This window comes from Meles meles, chromosome 4, assembly GCF_922984935.1.
Source record: "Meles meles chromosome 4, mMelMel3.1 paternal haplotype, whole genome shotgun sequence".
Lineage (NCBI taxonomy): Eukaryota > Metazoa > Chordata > Mammalia > Carnivora > Mustelidae > Meles > Meles meles.
The window spans coordinates 41,804,264-41,824,824 of record NC_060069.1 but is presented as its reverse complement, the minus strand read 5'-3'; the positions used below and the strand labels follow the sequence as shown (position 1 = coordinate 41,824,824).

Sequence of the window (20,561 nt, the reverse complement as noted above, 5' to 3'; positions counted from 1 at the left end):
TGATCCGAAGGGGCACGTGCACCCAAATGTTTGTAGGAGCAATGTCCACAATAGCCAAACTATGGAAAGAACTTAGATGTCCATCAACAGATGAATGGATAAAGAAGATGTGGTCCATATATACAATGGAATACTATGCAGCCATCAAAAAACCCCAAATCTCGCCATTTGCAAGGACATGGATGGAACTAGACAGTATCATGCTAAGTGAAATAAGTCAATCAGAGAAAGACAATTATCATATGATCTCTCTGATATGAGGAATTTGAGGGGCAGGGCAGGGGGTTGTGAGGGTTGGAAAGGAAGAAATGAAACAAGATGGGACCGGGGAGGGAGAAAAACTGTAAGAGATTCTTAATCTCACGAAACAAACTGAGGGTTGCTGGGGGATATGCCGGGAAGGAATAGGGTGGCTGGGCTATGGACCTTGGGGAGGGTATGGGCTATGGTGAGTGCTGTGAAATGTGTAAGCCTGATGATTCACAGACCTGTACCCTGGGGCAAATAATATACTATATATTAATAAAAAATAATAATCAAAAAAGAAAATAGATCATTGGTTTCTTTGGGCTGAGGAATGGGGGGAGGATGAGGTGGGGATGACAGCTAAAGGGTGTGGGGTTTCTTTCTGAAGTGATGGAAATGCCCTGCAATTGACTGTGGAGATGGCTGGTCCTATCTGTGAATATATGAAAACTGAGAACTTGTTCACTTTAAATCCACTTATAATTGATAGCTACAGCTCTTTCTATCCCTCTAGGTGTGTAACATGGGCTTGCCCTGAGCTAGGGTCAGTGAGAACAAAGCACTGGGAGGAATACAGGAAGCACTTTAAAGACCCCCAAGATAGGACTTGCTATGTGGCCATGGAGGAGGGTGGGAAGGGAATTACAACAATGATCGCATTCCTGCCAACTATCCCAGAAAGTAGCAACTTTCTCACTCATCTGCCTCTTTCCCAGAGGTGTGCAGTTAGAGCAGGACTTGTCTATGGATGATGGGCAATCTAGAGGGCAGCACAACTCTCTGGGCCAAGGAACACTGTGAGTTCACCTGGGGAATCTGGCAAGACAGCACAGGCAGTAACACACTGTGCTGGCCCTCCCTCTCTGCCAGCCCTGGGAAGGCTGCATGTGGGGCAGTGAGGAAGTCCTTGCCTCTGGTGGCTGGGGCAGCCCAACCATGCTCACTAGTCACCATAGCATCAAGCATCATGGCCTCCCAGCTCTCACATCTGAGGTAGAAAATTCTGGATCATGGGAATGTGTGTCCCTTTCTGGAGCGTCAGTTTTCTGTGGACTGTTTACAATAATGGATACTAAAAGACAGTGTAATGAGGGGCTTACCTCTTTTATAGAATAAGGGCCTAGAGCAGATATTTTCTATGTGTAGAATTTCCGTTGGAAAGGGAAAAAGTTAAAAATATTATGTATTCTGGGGGCACCTGTGTGGCTCGGTGGGTTAAGCCTCTGCCTTCGGCTCAGGTCATGATCTCAGGATCCCGGGATCAATCCCTGTATTGGGCTCTCTGCTGAGCAGGGAGCCTGCTTCCCTCTCTCTCTCTGCCTGCCTCTCTGCCTACTTGTGATCTCTCTTGCTCTGTCAAATAAATAAATCTAAAAAAATTTTTAAAAAATATTATGCATTCTGGAAAGCTCTGGGAATAATCAGAAGAGTTACTGCTCTCCCTCCCCACCTCTCTATGCTGAGCTCTAGGGACTTCTACCTCATGGACTATCTTTTCTGGTTTCCAGCAGCTCATTGGTCACTACATTAGAAATGGGGGAGGGAGGGAGGGATAGGGTGCAAAATTTGGGGGTATATCTAACTTACTAGTCAAAATCTAGAAATTGGCTAGAAACAGGGATATGATGAATGAAGGACTAAAGGAAAATACAGATTACCATCATATACTATGATGTGTACAAAAGGAGCCAGGCAAATCATCAGCCAACCTCAAGGGGCCCACAGGTGGGAGGAGGTGTGTGTAATGGAAGGGTACACTGTGAACCTGCCAAAAGGCAAATTGTTACCAATGCTATAAGACAGATACAAAGTATAACACAGGCATAGAGAAAGGGAAGGATTCATGTAGGAAACATTTGACCTTTAAAGGATAGAAAGAATTCTGAAGAGTGACTGTGTGTGTGTGTGTGTGTGTGTGTTTGCTCGCGCGCACACACACACACACAGAGGTAAGATACAGAGAGCACTGCGAACAAAGGTGAGGAAGCAGAAGAGTCTGAGGCATGCTCAGAGCACAGGGCGTGTATGTTCAGAAAAATGCTAAGTGGAAGACAGGACACAGAACGTTTAAAACTTCACAGAGACCCTTCTGGATACTGTTGTGAATAACATCTTAAGAAAAACACATTGTTGACAAAGGTTAATAGTGGTAATAGAACATCCAATATGATATCCAATAAATTCTGATACCAAGCTAAAGAAGTACTTTTCTCGAATTTTCCATTTTATTTTTTATCAAATCTAACCTCAACAAAACTCCAAATTGGGATGCTCAGGACTAATTCTCTATTAACATTTCATTTTAAAAATTCATGTATGCTTTTTCCTTGTCTGGCTTTCTCCCATTCAAGGGTCATTCCTTCATGGAGAAATAAGACACTCGTGGAATCATTTCTGTTATGGCAGTACAAGGCTAGAAAGATGCCCAGAGGTTTATTTTGTAGACTTGACTACAGGAATGACATTTAAATGTCTGCATTTCCCAAGGCGCCTAGCACACCATCTTCCTGACAGGAAATACTCCAATATTTATGGGGAAAATGAAAGCAGGAGGCAGAAAGACCGAAAAACATGAAAAAGTTCTGAATTTCACGTTGTCGTTTCTTTTTCTTTTTTTTTTTTTTCACGTTGTCGTTTCTGATAGGACTAGCGTAATGGGTGTCACTGTTACAGTCTCTCTCTCTCTCTCTCTGAACTTTCTTATCTCCCCTCATTTCTTCTCCTTATTCTTCCCTTGTATCCTGTATCCGCCCATTTGATTCTGTTTACCTTGGAGCTGACACTGTCACCCTCCAGGGACCAGCACTACGGAGACTTAGAGCTTCATTCACAAACAGCCCTGGACCCTCATTCTAAAGCGAGGGATCAGACAAGGCCCCTGGGCGCCCCCTTCACTTGGCTTCCATTACAGCACAAGTGCTCAGCCCTGGATTTGCTTACTCTCACCTGGAAGCTTTAAAAACTCTCAAATCCAGGCCAAATCCAAGCCAATCATATCAGAATGACAGGGGTAGAAAACAGGAATCAGCATCTTTCAAGGCTCCCCCGGTAATCCGAATGTGGTCAAGGTTGAGACAATCACACTGGAGTAGCACCTCTCACACTTGAGTGGGCACCGGTCCCTGGACAGCTTCTTAACGCTCAGATTGCTGGATTTTAGGGGTGGAGTTTCTATTTGACAGACCTGGGTGCGGTGAGGGTCCAAAAGAGGCATTTCTAACCAGTTCTCAGGTGACGTTGATCTGGCTGGTCTGGGGACCACACTTTGAGAACCCCTGCATTGGAGGGAGCTTCAAATGAAGCAGAAGTGAAACATATTAACTGCCGTGCCATCACTGGTCTCCTCTACACATGGGATTTATGGCTAGCTCAGTTTGGTGTCGAGGCATGGAGGGCAAATGCGCCTTGTCTAAACCCCCAGCTCTTGCGATGGGATGGGGTAAAACAAAAGATGAACACAGCTTTTGTTTGTCTCCATGCTTTATCCACGAGATAGAGGTTTGGGTGGCCAAGGAACAATGAGCAATAAAAGGATAAAAACCCATTTTCCCAAAGTAGAGAAGCATTTCTACCCATTCATCCATGGCTCAAGAATGGAAAACTATGGCTTACATCAAAGAAGGTGCCTGCATGCTCCAGGATCAGCTGGTTGGAATCAGGCTTGTTTTTACAGTAGGTGACGTACATCTGAAATTTGTCTGCCTAAAAAGAACAAAGGCAATCATAGATAAGCATCCATCCCTTGCTCCCTTCTGTTGTAAAGGGCCCAGCAGGGGTTGTGCGGTGAAAGCCCTCATATGTTGTGTGGCACAGGATTACCTGTGGCAAATGTTCTGGGCTTATCAGGCCCATGTTCCCCCTCAGAAACCTTGGGGTGCTTTTCTCCTACCTGCAGGTGGAGAAAGCTTGCTGAAAGTGAGCTTGTTTTAATCCTAGTCTGTGCTAGAAGGAATCAGAAAAACCAATTCACGTAACTTATTTTGAAATTGGATGGAATTTATTTAGACATTATCCCTTTTTTGGATTTCCTACAATGGTGCTTCCCCTCTGGAAACACTGAAAACATTTGCTCTAAAAACAAAAACCAAAGAATGCAAACAAAGTTGCCCTCAGCAGTAGATGTGCTTGTATTCCAAAGTTCTCCGTTGGGGGTAGTTGGTAGGCCATGCCAAAGCCAATGATCCAGGGGAAGGAAAGCAATGTGACCCTTTGGGGAAGGGCCTGAACAATGAGTTCTAACCAGATTGTTACTGCAAGCCAAGAACCTTGAGCTTGGTAAAAATTCATTTTTTGTTTTTCTTAGGCCCCTCCGGGTTAGTGCTACATGTCCTTACTCCCGGGAAAGGTATGTGTATTTCAGCCACCAAGTACCTTTCCCGTTTGTGAGATGCTGCCAGTGTTGGTGCCCACAGAACACTTGGGACGTCCTCCTCTGAGAAAGCAGCCCAGCTATGTGTTAATTATCGCAGGTCTCATTCATGCCAGCACTCTGCCAAGTGCTTTTCCTATATATTAACTTCTCTGGTCCTCCTGAGAACCCTGTGCGGTGAACTCTATTATTATCATCCCCATTTTACAGATGCGAAACTGTGGTTAAGTAACTTCAGATTCCCACAGCTAGAAAGTGGCAGAGCTCAGGCCAGCTGATTCCAGGCTTCCTGGTCATAACCACTGGTTTTCAATACACTGAAACAACTTCTTCTACCCTCTGATGTGAAGATTATGAGACTTATGAAAATCACCTTGGGATGATTCTTGGCAAAATGCGCATACTTTATGTAATCATCAAAGGTTTTCTGAAACCGATTTTAGGGTTTATATACTATGTGGGAGGCATTTATCATCCCTAAGACATGCTGATAAATCATACTTACGGTTGATTGTTAGGCAGATCCAAAATCTGTATGAAACAATTTGTAAACAAACAAACAGACACCCCAAAACCCTTCACTTGTTTTTTCTCTACACTGGCTCTCCAAGGGATCATACATTATTTGTTTATCATCATTAATATGAACTGTGCATGGGCTCGCGTATTTAGAGGTAGAAAAGTGTATTAACACAAATAAGATGGTAGTCTACGGCTCCTTAAGAAGTAAGACTATGCCAGGAAGAAAATGTTAAGGTTTTGTGTTAAAAAAACAAACAAACAAACAAACAAACAACCCAGGTCCCAAGTTGGGGGACTGGCTGTGATATTTACTACCTGCCAGTGGACTAGTCAACCTTCTAGGTCAGCTGAATTGTTTTCCCCTATAGAATATACAGCATAACCACAGCCCAGCCTAGTGCATAGGCTGTTGAGAGCATCAACTCTGAATCATGAAGACACTTTGAACAGTAGCCCATTTTGAGTGGAAATTATGATGAGATAATTATTAGCTAGAACTCCTGACCCTGGGAAGGAGTTCTACATCGAGCTGCATTTAGTATCATAGGCAGACCTCCCTGGAGATGCCTGTACTCCGACCATGAATCTGAGCTCAGAATAACATGGTGTGGAGATGCTAATGAAGACTAAGATTTCCATTTATATAATCAGAACCTGGTACATTCAGGCCATTTACTTGGTCCACAACAATAGCACCAGGAAAGAAAACGATCAGATACAAATTTTGTAGGTCAGAACTGGGATGAATACCCATGGAATCTTTTCTTCCCTATTAAGGAAGACTATGTAACCAATTGTTCGGTGGATTCCTAAAGGTCTAATTGCCCAATCCTTACCCTGCAAAAACAAACAGAACAAAACTAGTGCATAGAACCGGAGTAGTGTGTCTATCAAGTGGTGATGTTATTCCACTCTCCCGATGTCTCAAATTTTAGAAAGTTCACGAAGAACTTTATGTGGAGCTTGGACACAGTGTCTAAGGACTTTTCCCAAGAAGGGAAATGGGATGGACTGCTTCTCTCAGATCTACTTCTGCCTCTTCTCCAGAGTCCCTGGTCCTGTGTTAGAATGTCAGTGACACCAATCCTCAGCTCAGGCACTGAGCAGTGATACCATCCGACACCGTCTGCACTCCTGGGAAGTATGGCACAGTGGGAGAAGGATTTCAAGTCAGTTACCCAGGTAACAAAGCAGTGTCCCACATCCTCAGGCAGCTGCTCGTACTTCTCCAGCTCTTTGAGGAAGATGCTGCAAGGGGAGAGAAAGTCTGGATCAGAGACATCTCTGTATTCTGTCTCACTCCCTAGTCAGAGGATGATACTGAGGGCATACACTCTGCATTATCTACACAGGGCTTTTCCACACTCTAAGTGATACATGGTGAGGAGTGGTTTTAAATAGATCAGAACTGATTTCATTATAATTTATATTAACTGATTAAATAGTACTACTTCAAAATGTATTGTTTCCCTTAGGGATTTCTACTTCTCGGGCTGAAAAACAATTAAATATTATACTTGTGTTGGGGCTTTCATTTTAACTGCAACTATGAATCTATTTTTTATGCAAGTAAACTGAACACATCATAACAGTTAAAAATATATATAAAAATATATAGAATATATATATATATATATATATATATATATATATATATAAATATATAGAATAGACATCAAAAAGAATGAAATAAATATCATCTATGATCCCAGAGATGAAGTGGAAACATTTTGAATCCTGCAAACTTCTTTCCAATTCTTAGCCTCCTTCTCCTGGAAGCTACTCTGTGCTAAAAACTCTGAGTTAGTGTTTCCGAATGCAGACATCATCAGGAAAGAAAATTCAATGGGGAAAAAGTTACAATATAGTTGAAAACTGAATTGAATTACTATGGAATCATCTGCCATGGTGGGTATCCATGCCCTAGGCTTCTATCTTTGTGAAGAAATAATGAAGGGTTGACTAAAACAACTTCAAATATGTTAAGCAATTGGTTTGAGCTTAGAGAATTCAAGCTCTAAAGAGCCAGCATCACTGGAATGGAATTTGCTTTTTAACAATCGCACAGAGGTTTTAAAATAAAAAGTAATTATGATGCTGGGGGGTGGGGGAACGTACTGATGGAAATGGAAGACGTAATCTTTACAAAATGCAATGTGACAATATCTACCAAAATTTTAAAAATGTACCTATCTTGTGTTTCTGCAACTTTAACCCTGGAAAATTTCCTATATGTTTTAATTTACGTATGTATAGGATGACATAAACACGTGCATTCATGAGGTACTTCTCTCAATAGTAACAGGTGGTCTGTAGGTGACAAAGTAACCCATACATCTACAGAACTGGATATTACACAGCTTTAAAAAAAATGACAAGGCTTTCTGTGTTTTCATAAGAAAGATCCCCAGGGCAGGCTATTAAGTAAAAAACTGCATGATGTGGAAGAATTTATATAATATGGCCACCTTTGATCTAAATAGGGAATATGTATTCTTATTTCCACCCCAAGAAACTAATGGTTGAAGGGTATAATGTCAGTTAGGAAAGATAAGTCGTGAGATCCACTATATAGCATCAGAGTACCTACAGCTAACAATACTGTGTTGTACACTTAAAGTTTGCTTAGAGGTGAAATGTTACATTAGGTGTTAATAATAATAATAACATAATAGTTATTATTGATAATAATAATATAACATTATTGATAATAATTATATTGAATTCAATATTGAGTTGAATATTGAATATATTGAATTAGACTGAAAATAATGATAATGATAAAAAAAAGGAAACTTTGGGAGGTGATATGTCCATGGCCTTGATGATGGCAATAACTCCATGGGTGCACACTCATTCCTAAACTTATCAAGTTGTATACATTAAATATGTACAGCTTTTTACATGCCAATCATACTTCGATATGGTGGTTTTTAAAAAAAGGTCATTACCATAGGAAACCAAGGAAAGGCACAGGGTAAATAAAGATAGTAGTGGGTTGGACTTCTCAATCTATATTTTTAAATTTCAGTTTGATTTTTAAAATAATTCAAAAATTAAAAGATATAAAGTAGTTCTAAGTCATTGCACCACTTCTATCTTTGGGAAAAACAAATTTTATTGATTTGACTTACTCTGCCTGGCTCCTATCACCTAAGCATTCTGGGAGTATCTTATAATTACAGTTAGTTATGGGTTCTGTGTAAGTGTTACTTATGTTCCCCCCATCAATGGCATAGGAAGCTGTTGTTTTTAGTTTTAGTCCTATGTGGAAGGCTACAGTGTTAATGATTGGTGGGATCACAGAGATATAATTTTTTGTCCACTTGTGATGCAAATTTTTCTGTAGTAAATGGGCATTGCTGTTGTAGTAAGAAAAACTCACTTAAAAATTTTGGGGGACTCCTAGCAGTACCCATTTAATGAAATCATCCTTCCCCTCACATGTGAATTTTAGACCATCCTCATTTAAATCATGGAATGGAAGTAATTATAATGCAATTTGGGCTTTCAAAATACAAATATGCAGTGCTTGAAAATCAATAAGGTATCCTATTTCCCACTACTTTTAGAAGAACTGACATACATGTGTTTAATATGACTTCTACAATAGAAATAGGAGAAAAATTATATAATGCTGTAATTGAGGATCAATTTTTTTTTACCGGGCCAGAAAGGAAATATCCTGTTTTTGCTGCAAGAGAAGCAGTCTAGGGGCACCTGGGTGACTCAGTCGGTTAGGTGACTGCCTTTGGCTCAGGTCATAATCTCAGTGTCCTGGGAGTAAGCCCCACAGTGGGCTCCCTGCTAAGCAGGGAGCCTACTTCTCCCTTTCCCTCTGCCCCTCCTTCCCACTTGTGCTTTCTCTCAAAGAAATAAATAAAATCCCCTTTTTTTTTTTTTTAAGAGAAGCAATCTGGTTCTCCACCATATCACTTCATCACTGAATTCTAAGAGATATTTATTATGTGGTCCTTCTCTACGAGGAACACTAAGTAATATAATATATAACATCTTCAGGAGTAGTTTTCCAGAAGGTGTTTATATGGTCACTCAATTTAAATCTCAGTGAAGACAATGAATGTCATGATGGACTGAATAGGGCCTGGGGCGGGGACTGGAATGGCTTGGTGATTGGGGAGAAAATCTTTTTGTTTTTTTAAAGATTTTATTTATTTATTAGACACAGAGAGAGAGATCACAAGTAGGCAGAGAGGCAGGCAGAGTGGGGGGAGGGAAACAGGTCCCCCGCTGAGCAGGGAGCCCGATGCGGGGCTCGATGCGGGGCTCTATGCGGGGCTCGATCCCAGGACTTTGAGATCATGACCTGAGCTGAAGGCAGAGGCTTAACCCACTGAGCCACCCAGGCACCCCTAGAGGAGAAAATCTGATGGGCTATTCTAGGACAAGGATTGGTGAAAGAAAATGAGAGATTTTAAAGAAGGAAGGACCCAGGAGAGAGGCCCTGGAAGATGAGACAGAAGGGAGAAATGGAAGAACCTAAAGGCCCCTGGCAGTTGGGATGAGCCGTCTCTGCTTCCCCATCTCAGGATCTCACTCCAGTCCCCTCAGCTCTGACCCCCATGGTACTTACGCTCTTCTACTTTATCATCAAAGAAACTGTAAAACAGCCAGATCATGACATTCCATACAGGAGACAATTCAGGGAGCATTTTCTTCTTTCCTTAACTTATGACCCAAGGTCATTGGCCTGGTTGTTTAAGGTTAATTTTAAACAAATGGTGGTAATTATCGCGATAGAACTGATCATTATCTAACTGCTGAAGACAGTGCTAGGAATTTTCTTTAAAATCTCGGCGGTCTAAATAGAGCAATACCATGACTTCCTTGATAGTAGCTATCAAAACCTATGAGAGGATGCTCAGTTTGACCATTCTCAAGAAATGAAAGCACTATAAAATGAATTAAATGGATAGAATATTATTTCAGTAATGAATGTCTTTCTGGAAAATGAAGGTTTTTAGCAGCAATGGCCATTAGCCCACCCTTCTACTGATCCTGTGTCTCACTGTCCTTTCCTCCCACAGTCAAGCACAAGTTAAAGAACCAGAGTTCACTCTTAGAGCTGTGAGGGGGCTCTTCCAAGGCTGCATTTCCCTCATCTTTGAATAACAACTTCGTGAGGTTGTTGTGAGGATTTAATAAATCCATGTGGGTAAAGAGCCCACCCCAGTGCCTAGCATATAGTAGACAGACACTACATAAACAGGGTTTCTTTAGGACCCACGCTTCCCAATATTAACAAACTCATACCCTGATAAACATACATATTGCACTTCTCCCCACTTGTGGAGACTCATTCCTAGGGAGCTCTCCCCTAGGGAGCCCCTGCTGGAAAATCTATAGTAGGTTACCTTCCCCTAGAACATATCCTGGGAAATCTGGATTGAGTGCTACAAAAATTAGATTCCAAAGTCACAGTCATTAACATTTGGGAAGTGCTGGGCTGAACTGGTCTCTTTACTGCAGGGCTTCTAAAGACCTATAAAGTGACGAGGAACATGAGAAGTGTCCATAGTAGATACAGTGTGCAATGCTTCCCAAACTTCTTTGCAAGTTCTGGGGGCAGTATCAGACTCTGTCTCAAGGAACACTCCTGGAAAACCCTAGTGGGCGGTCCCCATACCTGGCTGGGCACTACCCTCTCGGGTTTTGGATCTGAGCCTCTGCATTGACCAGAAGAACTCCCTGGGTAATTCTACTACATCCAGTCCATAGGTCAGCATTTGAAGGCAACTGCCTCAGATTCCATTGTGCTTCTAATTGGCAGATCCTATAATGACTCTGTATGATTTAATTTTTTAATAGAAAAAAACTAAAACTTAGAAGACTATCTTGTGCTGGGCATATCAATTCACAGCCTTGAGTAAGATATTCACTACCATCTCAGTGTGATTGTTGAAGGCCATGTAGCAATATTAAACTCTATTCTGCTTTTTGATTTAAAGCTTATGAAGATGGTAGATTACATAACTCTCATCCATATCATTTCATCTACTTCAAGTAGGATGAGTTTAAATGAAAGCACGAGAGGTCACGACACTCTTCACACACTGGCTCTTCCATAGCCACATTTAGGTCCTCCCCATCTCAATAATTAAATGTAATGAATCATGAGAGAACAAGCAAAGCAAGTAGTTTCAGTGTTTATGTGAATGGCTGGGGTTCTTTTTGAAGTGCACAAAACTTTTAAAGAAATGTCAAAATCTAAGCAAAGTCATTACTCTATTAAATGACCATGATGCAATTTTTGTGCGGTTACTTTCTGAGGAAAATCCCTCCCTCTGGCTTCGTACAGAATCTGGGGAATGAAACCTGTAGCCTTTACTGACAGAAAAGCTTTCTGAGGCTTGTGATTAAGTACTACGGAAACAGCACCGTTCCGGAAGTACCTTGAGTCATTCTGATTTTGTTCTTTTCTCCAAAGGTAAATTTGGTCTCTGGTCTCACCACTTCTGGAGAAGCGTATCCTTCATGGGAGGGCTCTCAGTGTGGTCCAGAAGATGGCCCTTTACATCAAGGGTGCGGTCTGTATTTAAAGGAGAATGTATTTGATGATCTTGTGTTGTGTGTGTGTGTGTGTGTGTGCACGTGTGTGTGCCTCTCATGCGTGTGCACTTGTTAGAACGACAGAGGTGGTAGAAGGGGAATGAGAGTAGGGGCTCTGGCGAGGAGGAGGAAAAGCACAAGGAGGAGGAGACATAAGGAGATAAAGCTGAAGGTAGGGTGGGGAGAGCGCTCTCTGGCTCATGGCTTTTCAGGTAAGTCCCGGGCTTTGCCTCCTTATCAAAGCAGGGTTGGGTTACTGTTTTCATGGGAGTGGAGCTAGACATCATTTCTAAAGAATCACTTGTGACTGACAGATTCAGAGTCTAGCACATAAGAGGGTGTAGAGCACAAGGGCTGAGGCAGCTAATAAGCATGGGACCACCACGAAACCCAGGAGAGCCATGTGCATTCCAGGGAAGGTGTGGGCAGGTTTGTGGAAGTATGGCCATCAAGTTTGATCACCTAGGCTGAGCCATGAGAGTTGCCCTTCTCCATCCCTCCATCCACACCAGGAATTTCAGCCTGAATGAGAAATGAAGGGGAGGCATGTGCATGGCCGGAATTCTGCTCCATATATTTCCCACCCTCAGGCTCCAACCTCAAGGGGCACTTTACCTTGCTGCCTTGCTACCTGTTGAACATGTTTTGTTAATACCTCCTAATTGGGTTTAACTTGTATGATCAGAGGAAACAAAAAGTTCCTGCATAGATATGTAACAGGTTTAATGTTAAAATAAATATTAAAAAGTGAACCTCCCATGGAATGTTATTCATGTCCCTTAATGTGCTGTTCAGCAACTAGGAATGGATACTAAGCAGTCGGTTTGTACAACTAAAATTAACATGACTTTGATACATCCAACTGAGTATTTAGAGTATGTCTTGCCTTGGGTATGACCCAATACCTATGAGCAGCACCAGTATTAGCAGCTGACTGAAAAAACCACCACCAACAACAAAGCCACGGGTAAAGTTTCATAGGGCCCTTCTGATGGGTGGGGTCAGACCTGCAACCACGTACAGGCACATGGAGGTATGGGTTTAAGGCCCAAGAAAAACTCCAGCAGTCTTTCCCTTCTTCTTACCCTGACCTTTGAATATTAAGAAAGTGACAATGTGATGTAATAGGGAGTTATGAAGACCTGGAATCTTTTGGCTGTGCTACCAATAGGCATGGGCAGGTCACAAACCCTTGTAAGCTCCAGTGTCTGTAATACACAAGGGAGAGGAACACAACTAGATTATCTTGAAAGGTTTTTCCCCAGGCTTTCATATTTTGTAATTCTGTGATTTCTGTAAATGGGATAAAACCAACATCAAGGGCACTTGGATGGGAGAAGAACATAGAAGCACTGAAGAAGCATATTTTAAGCAAGGGTGTGTGTTGGGAAACGAGAGGAGAAGCAAAGGAGAAAGCAGTGGCCTGCAGTGCGTTCTGTAGACTGGGCTGTAGGCGGCATATCCCTTCTCTCGCCACTGGGTGGAGCCAGCTCCTCACCTTGTAGCTGCAGCTCCTGTTTCTAGGGCTTGTGTTAATTTAGGGGGTGGCAACTAGCATTAAAAAAGGGGAAGGAGAAACAGAAACAGAACCTAACCCAAATATCAGAATGTATCACACACAGTGAGGATGTTATTCTGAAAAACCTAATTTCCCTATTATATATAAGCATGTGCGTCTCAGGACATAACATGTTATCTTTTTCTATGGTTCATGATGAAAAAAAAATGTTTAATAAACATCTTGCTGATTTTCCCATCCAAATGTGATGGTGGGGATGCCTGGGTGGCTCAGTTGGTTAAGTGTCTGCCTTTGGCTCATGTGATGATCCCAGGGTCCTGGGATGAAGTCCTGTATCAGGCTCCTTGCTCAGTCAGGACCCTGCTTCTCCCTCTGCTTGTTGCTCTCCCAGTTGTGCCCCCCTCCAACAGATAAATTAAATCTTTTAAAAAAACCTCAAAACCAAAATAGAATGGTAGCCCTAGAGAGGTCTGGGTCTCTATCCATTTCTCTCGCCACACTCCCTTCTGCCTCTAACCTCCCTGACTGCTTCTGCCCTCCCTCCTCTCCCTCTTCTTCCCCTTGTTATCCACCCACTTCACTATTCTCCGGCACTTCTCCTCTATCTAGGTATTTGATCCCTCTCACCCCCCTCACTCTTGCTCCCATCCCTTCCTCTGCGCCTCCCCCCACCACCATTTCTGACCCCAACTACCTCTACCCTCCATCTCTCCCTTCCTCCACATCAGTCTCATGGGTGACAAGACATGGCTGAACTGGCGATGGGAGGGCCAGACCTCGCCTCACTCCTGACCCAGGGTTGAGACTGACTCACAAACTCCTCCTGGTGGCCTCTGTCAGCTTCCTTGCTAGACTTGGCCACTCTCCTCCCTAGAAAGGCCTTTGTTCAAACTTCCCTCCATCATTAAGGCAGCCATCCCTGGCTGTAGAAATCCTACCAGTTATTTAAAACCCATCTCAGGGGCACCTGGGTGGCTCAGTGGGTTAAGCCTCTGCCTTCGGCTCAGGTCATGATCTCAGGGTCCTGGGATTGAGCCCCACATTGGGCTCTCCACTCAGCGGGGAGCCTGCTTCCCTTCCTCTCTCTCTCTGCCTGCCTCTCTGCCTACTTGTGATCTCTGTCAAATAAGTAAAATCTTAAAAAAAAAAAATCCTATCTCAAATGCCCTCCCTTCTGTGAGGCCTTTCCTATTTTCCAACTGAGGCCATTTTCTTTGCTCCTTTTAACCGCATGTGTGCTTCCCACCCCCTGAACACAGTACCTATAATAATAATTCCCATGCCTTGGGGGCAGAGAGCCTGGGTTCGATTCATTCCTTGGTACCAGTTCTAGCTCCAAACTAGCATGGGGCTGGCCCAAGAGGGAACTCTGGGAAGATGATGGAAATGTGGGCCTGATCCAGTTGTTCCCTGGTGTTTCCCATCACTTCCCCCAGCTCTCCCCTGCCCTGCTGTACATCAGCCTCGCTCCTGGCTGACCCTGGCTACCTGCTATCCTGCTCGACTGACCTTGGCCTGGCTGGGGCTCTCAACTTAGCCCCCCATAGCTCTGGCCCTTTTCCCTCAGCCTTGAGCCCAGGAATGCTGGGCTAGGAGTACAATGGGTGGAGGCCTAGGCCAAATCTTAGCTTCTGGCCAAGCCTGAAGAGAAGACGTGTACAGGGTAGGTGGCCCTGGTTGTAGGTCCTTCACTTGCCTTTCCAACCCTTGCTGAAAAATGACCTGTTTCAGGTAATTATCGTAAGGGTGTAGGACGTGGACGACATACCTGCAGAAGTAATGGGCTGAAGTATGCCTCAGACTTAGAGATCCACAGAGAAGCTGGTTAGATATGAATCAAACCAACCTGCCTTGGCAGTCCCGGCTGATGGTCTATGGAGTGGGGGGAGGGGTGAGAGCACAGACCCCCAGAATCCACACCGAATCTTTAAAGGGGGAGAGGGTGTCCCAACACCGGGTAAGTCTGGTTCCTCTCTGGGTCTCAATGTCCTTAACTATAAATGAAGACAGTTGTACTTGGTGGTGAGGATGACCCTCGGAGCCCTGACAGCAGAGATTTTATAAAAATGTTATTGCTAGGACTCCCATGCAAATAACAGAAAAATAACTGAAAACCAAAAAGTAAAGTTCAGATTTAACTAAAAGTGATAAGCATTTTAAATGAAGCTGAAAATCTAATCATCAAGGCAAACTGAAAGAGAATATTTATTTATTTATTTATTTTTTGAATCACGAGTTGTAGGTTAGTCCAAGTGTGGAGACTGTATTAAAAAAAAAAAATCCACTACTGTTTGGGGGATCTATTTATGGAATATGCTGTCTTATCTGAAAGCTCCTAGAATGCTTGGCAAAATACAATAGAAATGGATTTAGGTCTTGTGTTTCTAAGTTTCATTATCTTTGTGATTCTATAAAAAGGAGACATAGTATGAAAATGGGAAGATCAATACTAATTAGCTGAGAAATGTAACATATTCACCATAACCCCCTCCGTCTAGGTAACAACTTCCTAGTGACTCAGCTAACTGTGTCATTCAGGTAGTGTCAATCTCCAGCTCTCGGCCTTCCAGCCTTCTCCCTCCCTCCACCCTCCTTCCCTCACTCTCTGGACTATAAGAAGACAACCTGAGCTGTGTACTAGAAATGAGAGAAGTGTGTTTGCTGTTAGATAGCACTTAACAGTTACTTGGTAAAGAGGCAAATAATTGGGGTTAAAAAGTGACTACTTTAGGGGCGCCTGGGTGGCTCAGTGGGTTAGGTCGCTGCCTTGGCTCAGGTCACGGTCTCGGGGTCCTGGAATCGAGTCCCGCGTCCGCCTCTCTGCTCAGCAGGGAGCCTGCTTCCCTCTCTCTCTCTCTCTCTGCCTGCCTCTCTATCTACTTGTGATATCTCTCTGTCAAATAAATAAATAAAATCTTTAAAAAAAAAAAGTGACTACTTCACAAGTATTCCTAAAAAACAAACAGGTGGGGCGCCTGGGTGGCTCAGTGGTTTAAGCCGCTGCCTTCGGCTCAGGTCATGATCTCAGGGTCCTGGGATTGAGTCCCGCATCGGGCTCTCTGCTTGGCAGGGAGCCTGCTTCCCTCTCACTCTCTCTGCCTACTTGTGATTTCTCTCTGTCAAATAAATAAATAAAATCTTTAAAAAAAAACAAAAACAAACAAACAGGTGTTTTAGACTGTCATACGGTCCTCCCATTAAGAAGCTCCCGGGAAGTTTGTATCCAAAATATATAATTTAAACAACTCAACATCACCCCCACCAGACAATTCAATTAAATAAATAGGCAGAGGACCTGAATAGATATTTTTTAAAGAAGACATACAGATGGCCAAAGACAACATGATAAGGTGTTCAATATCACTGATCATCAGGGAAATGCAAATCAAAACCACAATGAGATACCACCTTACACCTGTCAGAATGGCTAAAATAAAAAAGAGGAGGGGCACCTGCATGGCTCAGTCAGTTAAGCATTTGCCTGCCACTCAGGTCATGGTCCCAAGGTCCTGGGATAGAGCCTGCTGCTCCCTGCTCCCTGCTCACTCCCTCTGCCCTCCACTTGTGCTCTCTCTCTTACTCTCTATCTCAAATAAATAAAATCATTTTTTTTTAAAGATGAGAAATAACAATTGTTGGTGAGGATTTGGAGAAAAAGAAACCCCAGTGGACTATTGGTGGGAATATAAATTGGTGCAGCCACTATGGAAAATCATATGGAGGCTCCTCAAAAAATTAAAAATAGGGGGCGCCTGGGTGGCTCAGTGGGTTAAGCCGCTGCCTTCGGCTCAGGTCATGATCTCGGGGTCCTGGGATCGAGTCCCGCATCGGGCTCTCTGCTCAGCGGGGAGCCTGCTTCCCTCTCTCTCTCTGCCTGCCTCTCTGCCTACTTGTGATCTGTGTCTGTCAAATAAATAAATAAAATCTTTAAAAAAAAAAAATTAAAAATAGAAATACCACATGACCCAATAATTCCACCACTGAGTCTTTACCCAAAGAAAATGAAAACGCTAATTAGAAAATATATATGCAGCCCTATGTTTACTGCAATATTATTTACAATAATAATAAGCCAAGATAAGTAAGTAACCTAAGAGTCCATCAATAGATGAATGGATAAGGAAGAAATGGTACACACACACACACACACACACGCTCACCGCACATGCACACACACAGAGAAATATTACACAGCTGTAAAAAAGGATGAGACTTTGCCATTGGCAACAACATGGACAGACCTAGAGGGTATTATGCTAAATGAAATAAGTCAGATGGAGAAAGACAAATACCATATGATTTTACTCATATGTGGAATCTGAAAAAAAGCCAAATGAATAAACAACAAAAACCAGATTCGGAGCTATAAATACAGAGAACAAACTGATGGTTGCCAGAAGGAGAGTATGGGACAAGGGCAAAACAGGTAAAGAGAAGGGGGAGATCCAGGCCCCCAGCTGTGGAATGAGGACATCACAGGCATGAGAGGCACAGCATAGGAAACACAGTCAATGACACTGTAAGTGTGTTGCATGGTGACAGATGGTAGTTATGGCTGTGGTCAGCATAGCGTACTATATAAGCCCATTAAAGCAGCCTGTTGTACACCTGCAACTAATGTAACATGATGTGTCAACCACACACACATAACAAGACTGAAATTCATAAGAAAGCCCCAGGAAACTCCTTCATTCAGATATTATTTTGCTATTAAAGTTTTAACTGTTAAGGATCTGGCAGTGATGGGGAAAAAAATCATACCTAAGAGTTTTCCCTATTTTGAGACCTTCACAAACAGAAGACCTAATTATGGCACTAGCCCGTAGGTCTGTAAACTCATTCTATTTTTAGTCTGTGTCCATTCGTCCATCCATCCATCTATCCGCCCAACAAATACTGACTTAAAGTGCACTGTGGGGCAGAGCTAGGCATTAAAAGACATAGGTCTTTCATGGAGTTCACATTTGCTGTATTTTCAAAGTTGCCTTCATTGCCTTTTCGGCTCTTATTTATTAGTGATATTAGAGGTATTATGCTTTTTTCAGTTAATCAAAATTTGCACGGCATAAGGAGAAAGCACATACTATGAGAAAAGTCTTAGCCTTCAGATCCTATAGATTATTAAGACACAGCTTTATTTCCTTGGATATTCCTTTAAGTTGTGAATAATTTAAAACACTAATTTTTTTTTGCTGGAGAGCTTTCTATATGCTTTGCAGAATTCCTTTCTTTTTAATGCAGGATACACTAATTATTCAAGGTTATTGCTAATCTCAGTTATTATGCTATATTATAGCATATAGCATATAACTGGCTGTGTTGGCCTCTATATTGGGATAAAGGATCATTGGCATCGACACTGAGTAGCCCTTGACCACTGGGATTTTGGGTGTTCTTTTGCCTTTTTTTTTTTTTTTTTCCCCAGTTTATCTGTCTTCTTTTACTTTATGCTGGTAATATCAAAGTGTTTGCTCAAATTCGTGACACTTATTTACTAAGTTACTATGGTCTTAGAAACGATCTAACCATCTAACAAGACTGTTAAACAATTTAACTAGAGGTAAGGTAGCTGTTAGGGAGGATAGAAAGGTCCTTCTATGAAAAGATAAGAACCTTGGGGCACCTGGGTGGCTCAGTGGGTTAAGGCCTCTGCTTTCGGCTCGGGTCGTGGTCCTGGGGTCCTGGGATCGAGCCCCGCATCGGGCTCTCTGCTTGGCAGGGAGCCTGCTTCCTCCTCTCTCTCTCTCTGCCTGCCTCTGCCTACTTGTGATCTCTGTCTGTCAAATAAATAAATAAAATCTTTAAAAAAAAAAAAAAGAAAAAAAAAGAAAAGATAAGAACCTTATCTTTGTGATATCTCTTTTGGCTGTTCAGAGGCTGGTTTTTATTTTCTTCTTGTTTCTTTATAATGTTATAAATAGGTAACTTTGGCTGGGTAGCTGTGTTCTTGATAATTACATTAATTCTTCTACAGAATGTAGGCTTCCATGTGGCTTGACTTTTTTTTTTAAAGGGCTTCTGAGAACTATACTTTGCCACTGGTAGCTATTTCAGCTGTTTAAAAATTACAAACTGCTTACTATGGCTTATTAGCGTGGTATCATGAAACAAGAGTAAGTGGTAGATACTTTGTTACAACTGGTCCATTTTGACATGAATATTCTTTTCCCTTCTACATTGATTTGGCAAAAGCAGGGCTCCCCGAAAGTGTATGCTGTGATCTCTAGGCTTCCATACTTAGTCATTTTGGTAAGAGTATGGGGAAAGTGAGACTTGTTGACTAAATCCCAGAGACCATAAATCAAAAAAGTGAAAGCACCCTGCCTTACTGCTTACCAGTCCAATGTCTTCTCAGATATTCTGGGGGAGATGGGGTAATGCTGAGCGGGACTCAGAGGACAGAACTGGGGCTCAGTGGTCAAGAATGGCTTTACTGGGATCTTATTAAAGAGCCATGAGGAAAGAATATTTCTATGTCTGAAGATTTCCAGACAAACCAAATGGAGAGAGCTAAAATTTGTGATTTAATAACAAAAAAAAAAAAAAAAAAAAAAAGACTGGGAACTTTTATTAAGTACTCCAGAAAGTCGGAGGTTTTTTTCCCTCCTAGAAATGACCGGTTTTGGGGGTATAGCTCAGGGGCAGAGCATTTGACTACAGAAATGACTGGTTTCATAGTCTGACAGGTTAAGATGTCATAGAAGCTACACATTTGGTGTTCTTTTAAAACTGATGCCATTTGATGACATAAGAGGGTCGATGAGAGAAGAGTGGGTCTCCACGTCTTATTTAGACCTTTTAGAGCCCAGGATCATTTTGTACCAAACTTTTGCTTGCTCCCAGTCATTCCTAGCAAAGGTCCATACTGAGGTCTTATTTTCTACAGCTGGGCTGTCTACTCTGATAGCCACTTGCCATCTAAATTTATTAAACTGAAAAAAAATTAAATATTCAGTTCTCAGAAGCACAGTTCACATGTTAAGTGTTGAAGGGCCATGCGTGTCTAGTGGCTATCGGACTGACCAGCCAAACGTGGGCCATTTCCATTATGGCAGAACACTGTATTGGAGAATGACGTTCTAGAGGCTTGCCTCACCCCTACACAGGGGGTGAGGGTCTCACCAGGAACTCTTGGGGCTGGCTGTTTTATCTCAGTAGCTTCGACGAGCCTGACTACAGGACTTCCTCTGAACTGTGTCCTACAACTCTGAAGCTCTACCTCTTGGCCCCTTTCTGAGACAAGGTCCCGAGAGAGCTCTAGGACCTTACACTTAATCCTGTGTCTTCAAAGTCCCTGTCTTTGTATTTTGAAATCTGAGTTATTTGCGTTAATTG

The 20,561-nt window shown here is 42.5% G+C and overlaps 1 protein-coding gene across 18 annotated transcripts in view; it reads right to left on the bottom strand.

Moving 5' to 3' along the window:
- KALRN (kalirin RhoGEF kinase) overlaps positions 1 to 20,561 on the bottom strand; it is a 672,007-nt gene that overhangs the window by 225,774 nt on the left and 425,672 nt on the right. For all 18 annotated transcript variants that reach the window (XM_046002937.1, XM_046002938.1, XM_046002933.1 and 15 more), the window contains exons 26-27: positions 6,316 to 6,385; positions 3,859 to 3,948 (exon numbers count right to left, since the gene is read on the bottom strand). In XM_046002937.1, coding sequence (XP_045858893.1) covers positions 3,859 to 3,948; positions 6,316 to 6,385 — 160 coding nt within the window. The remainder of the gene's footprint in view (positions 1 to 3,858; positions 3,949 to 6,315; positions 6,386 to 20,561) is intronic.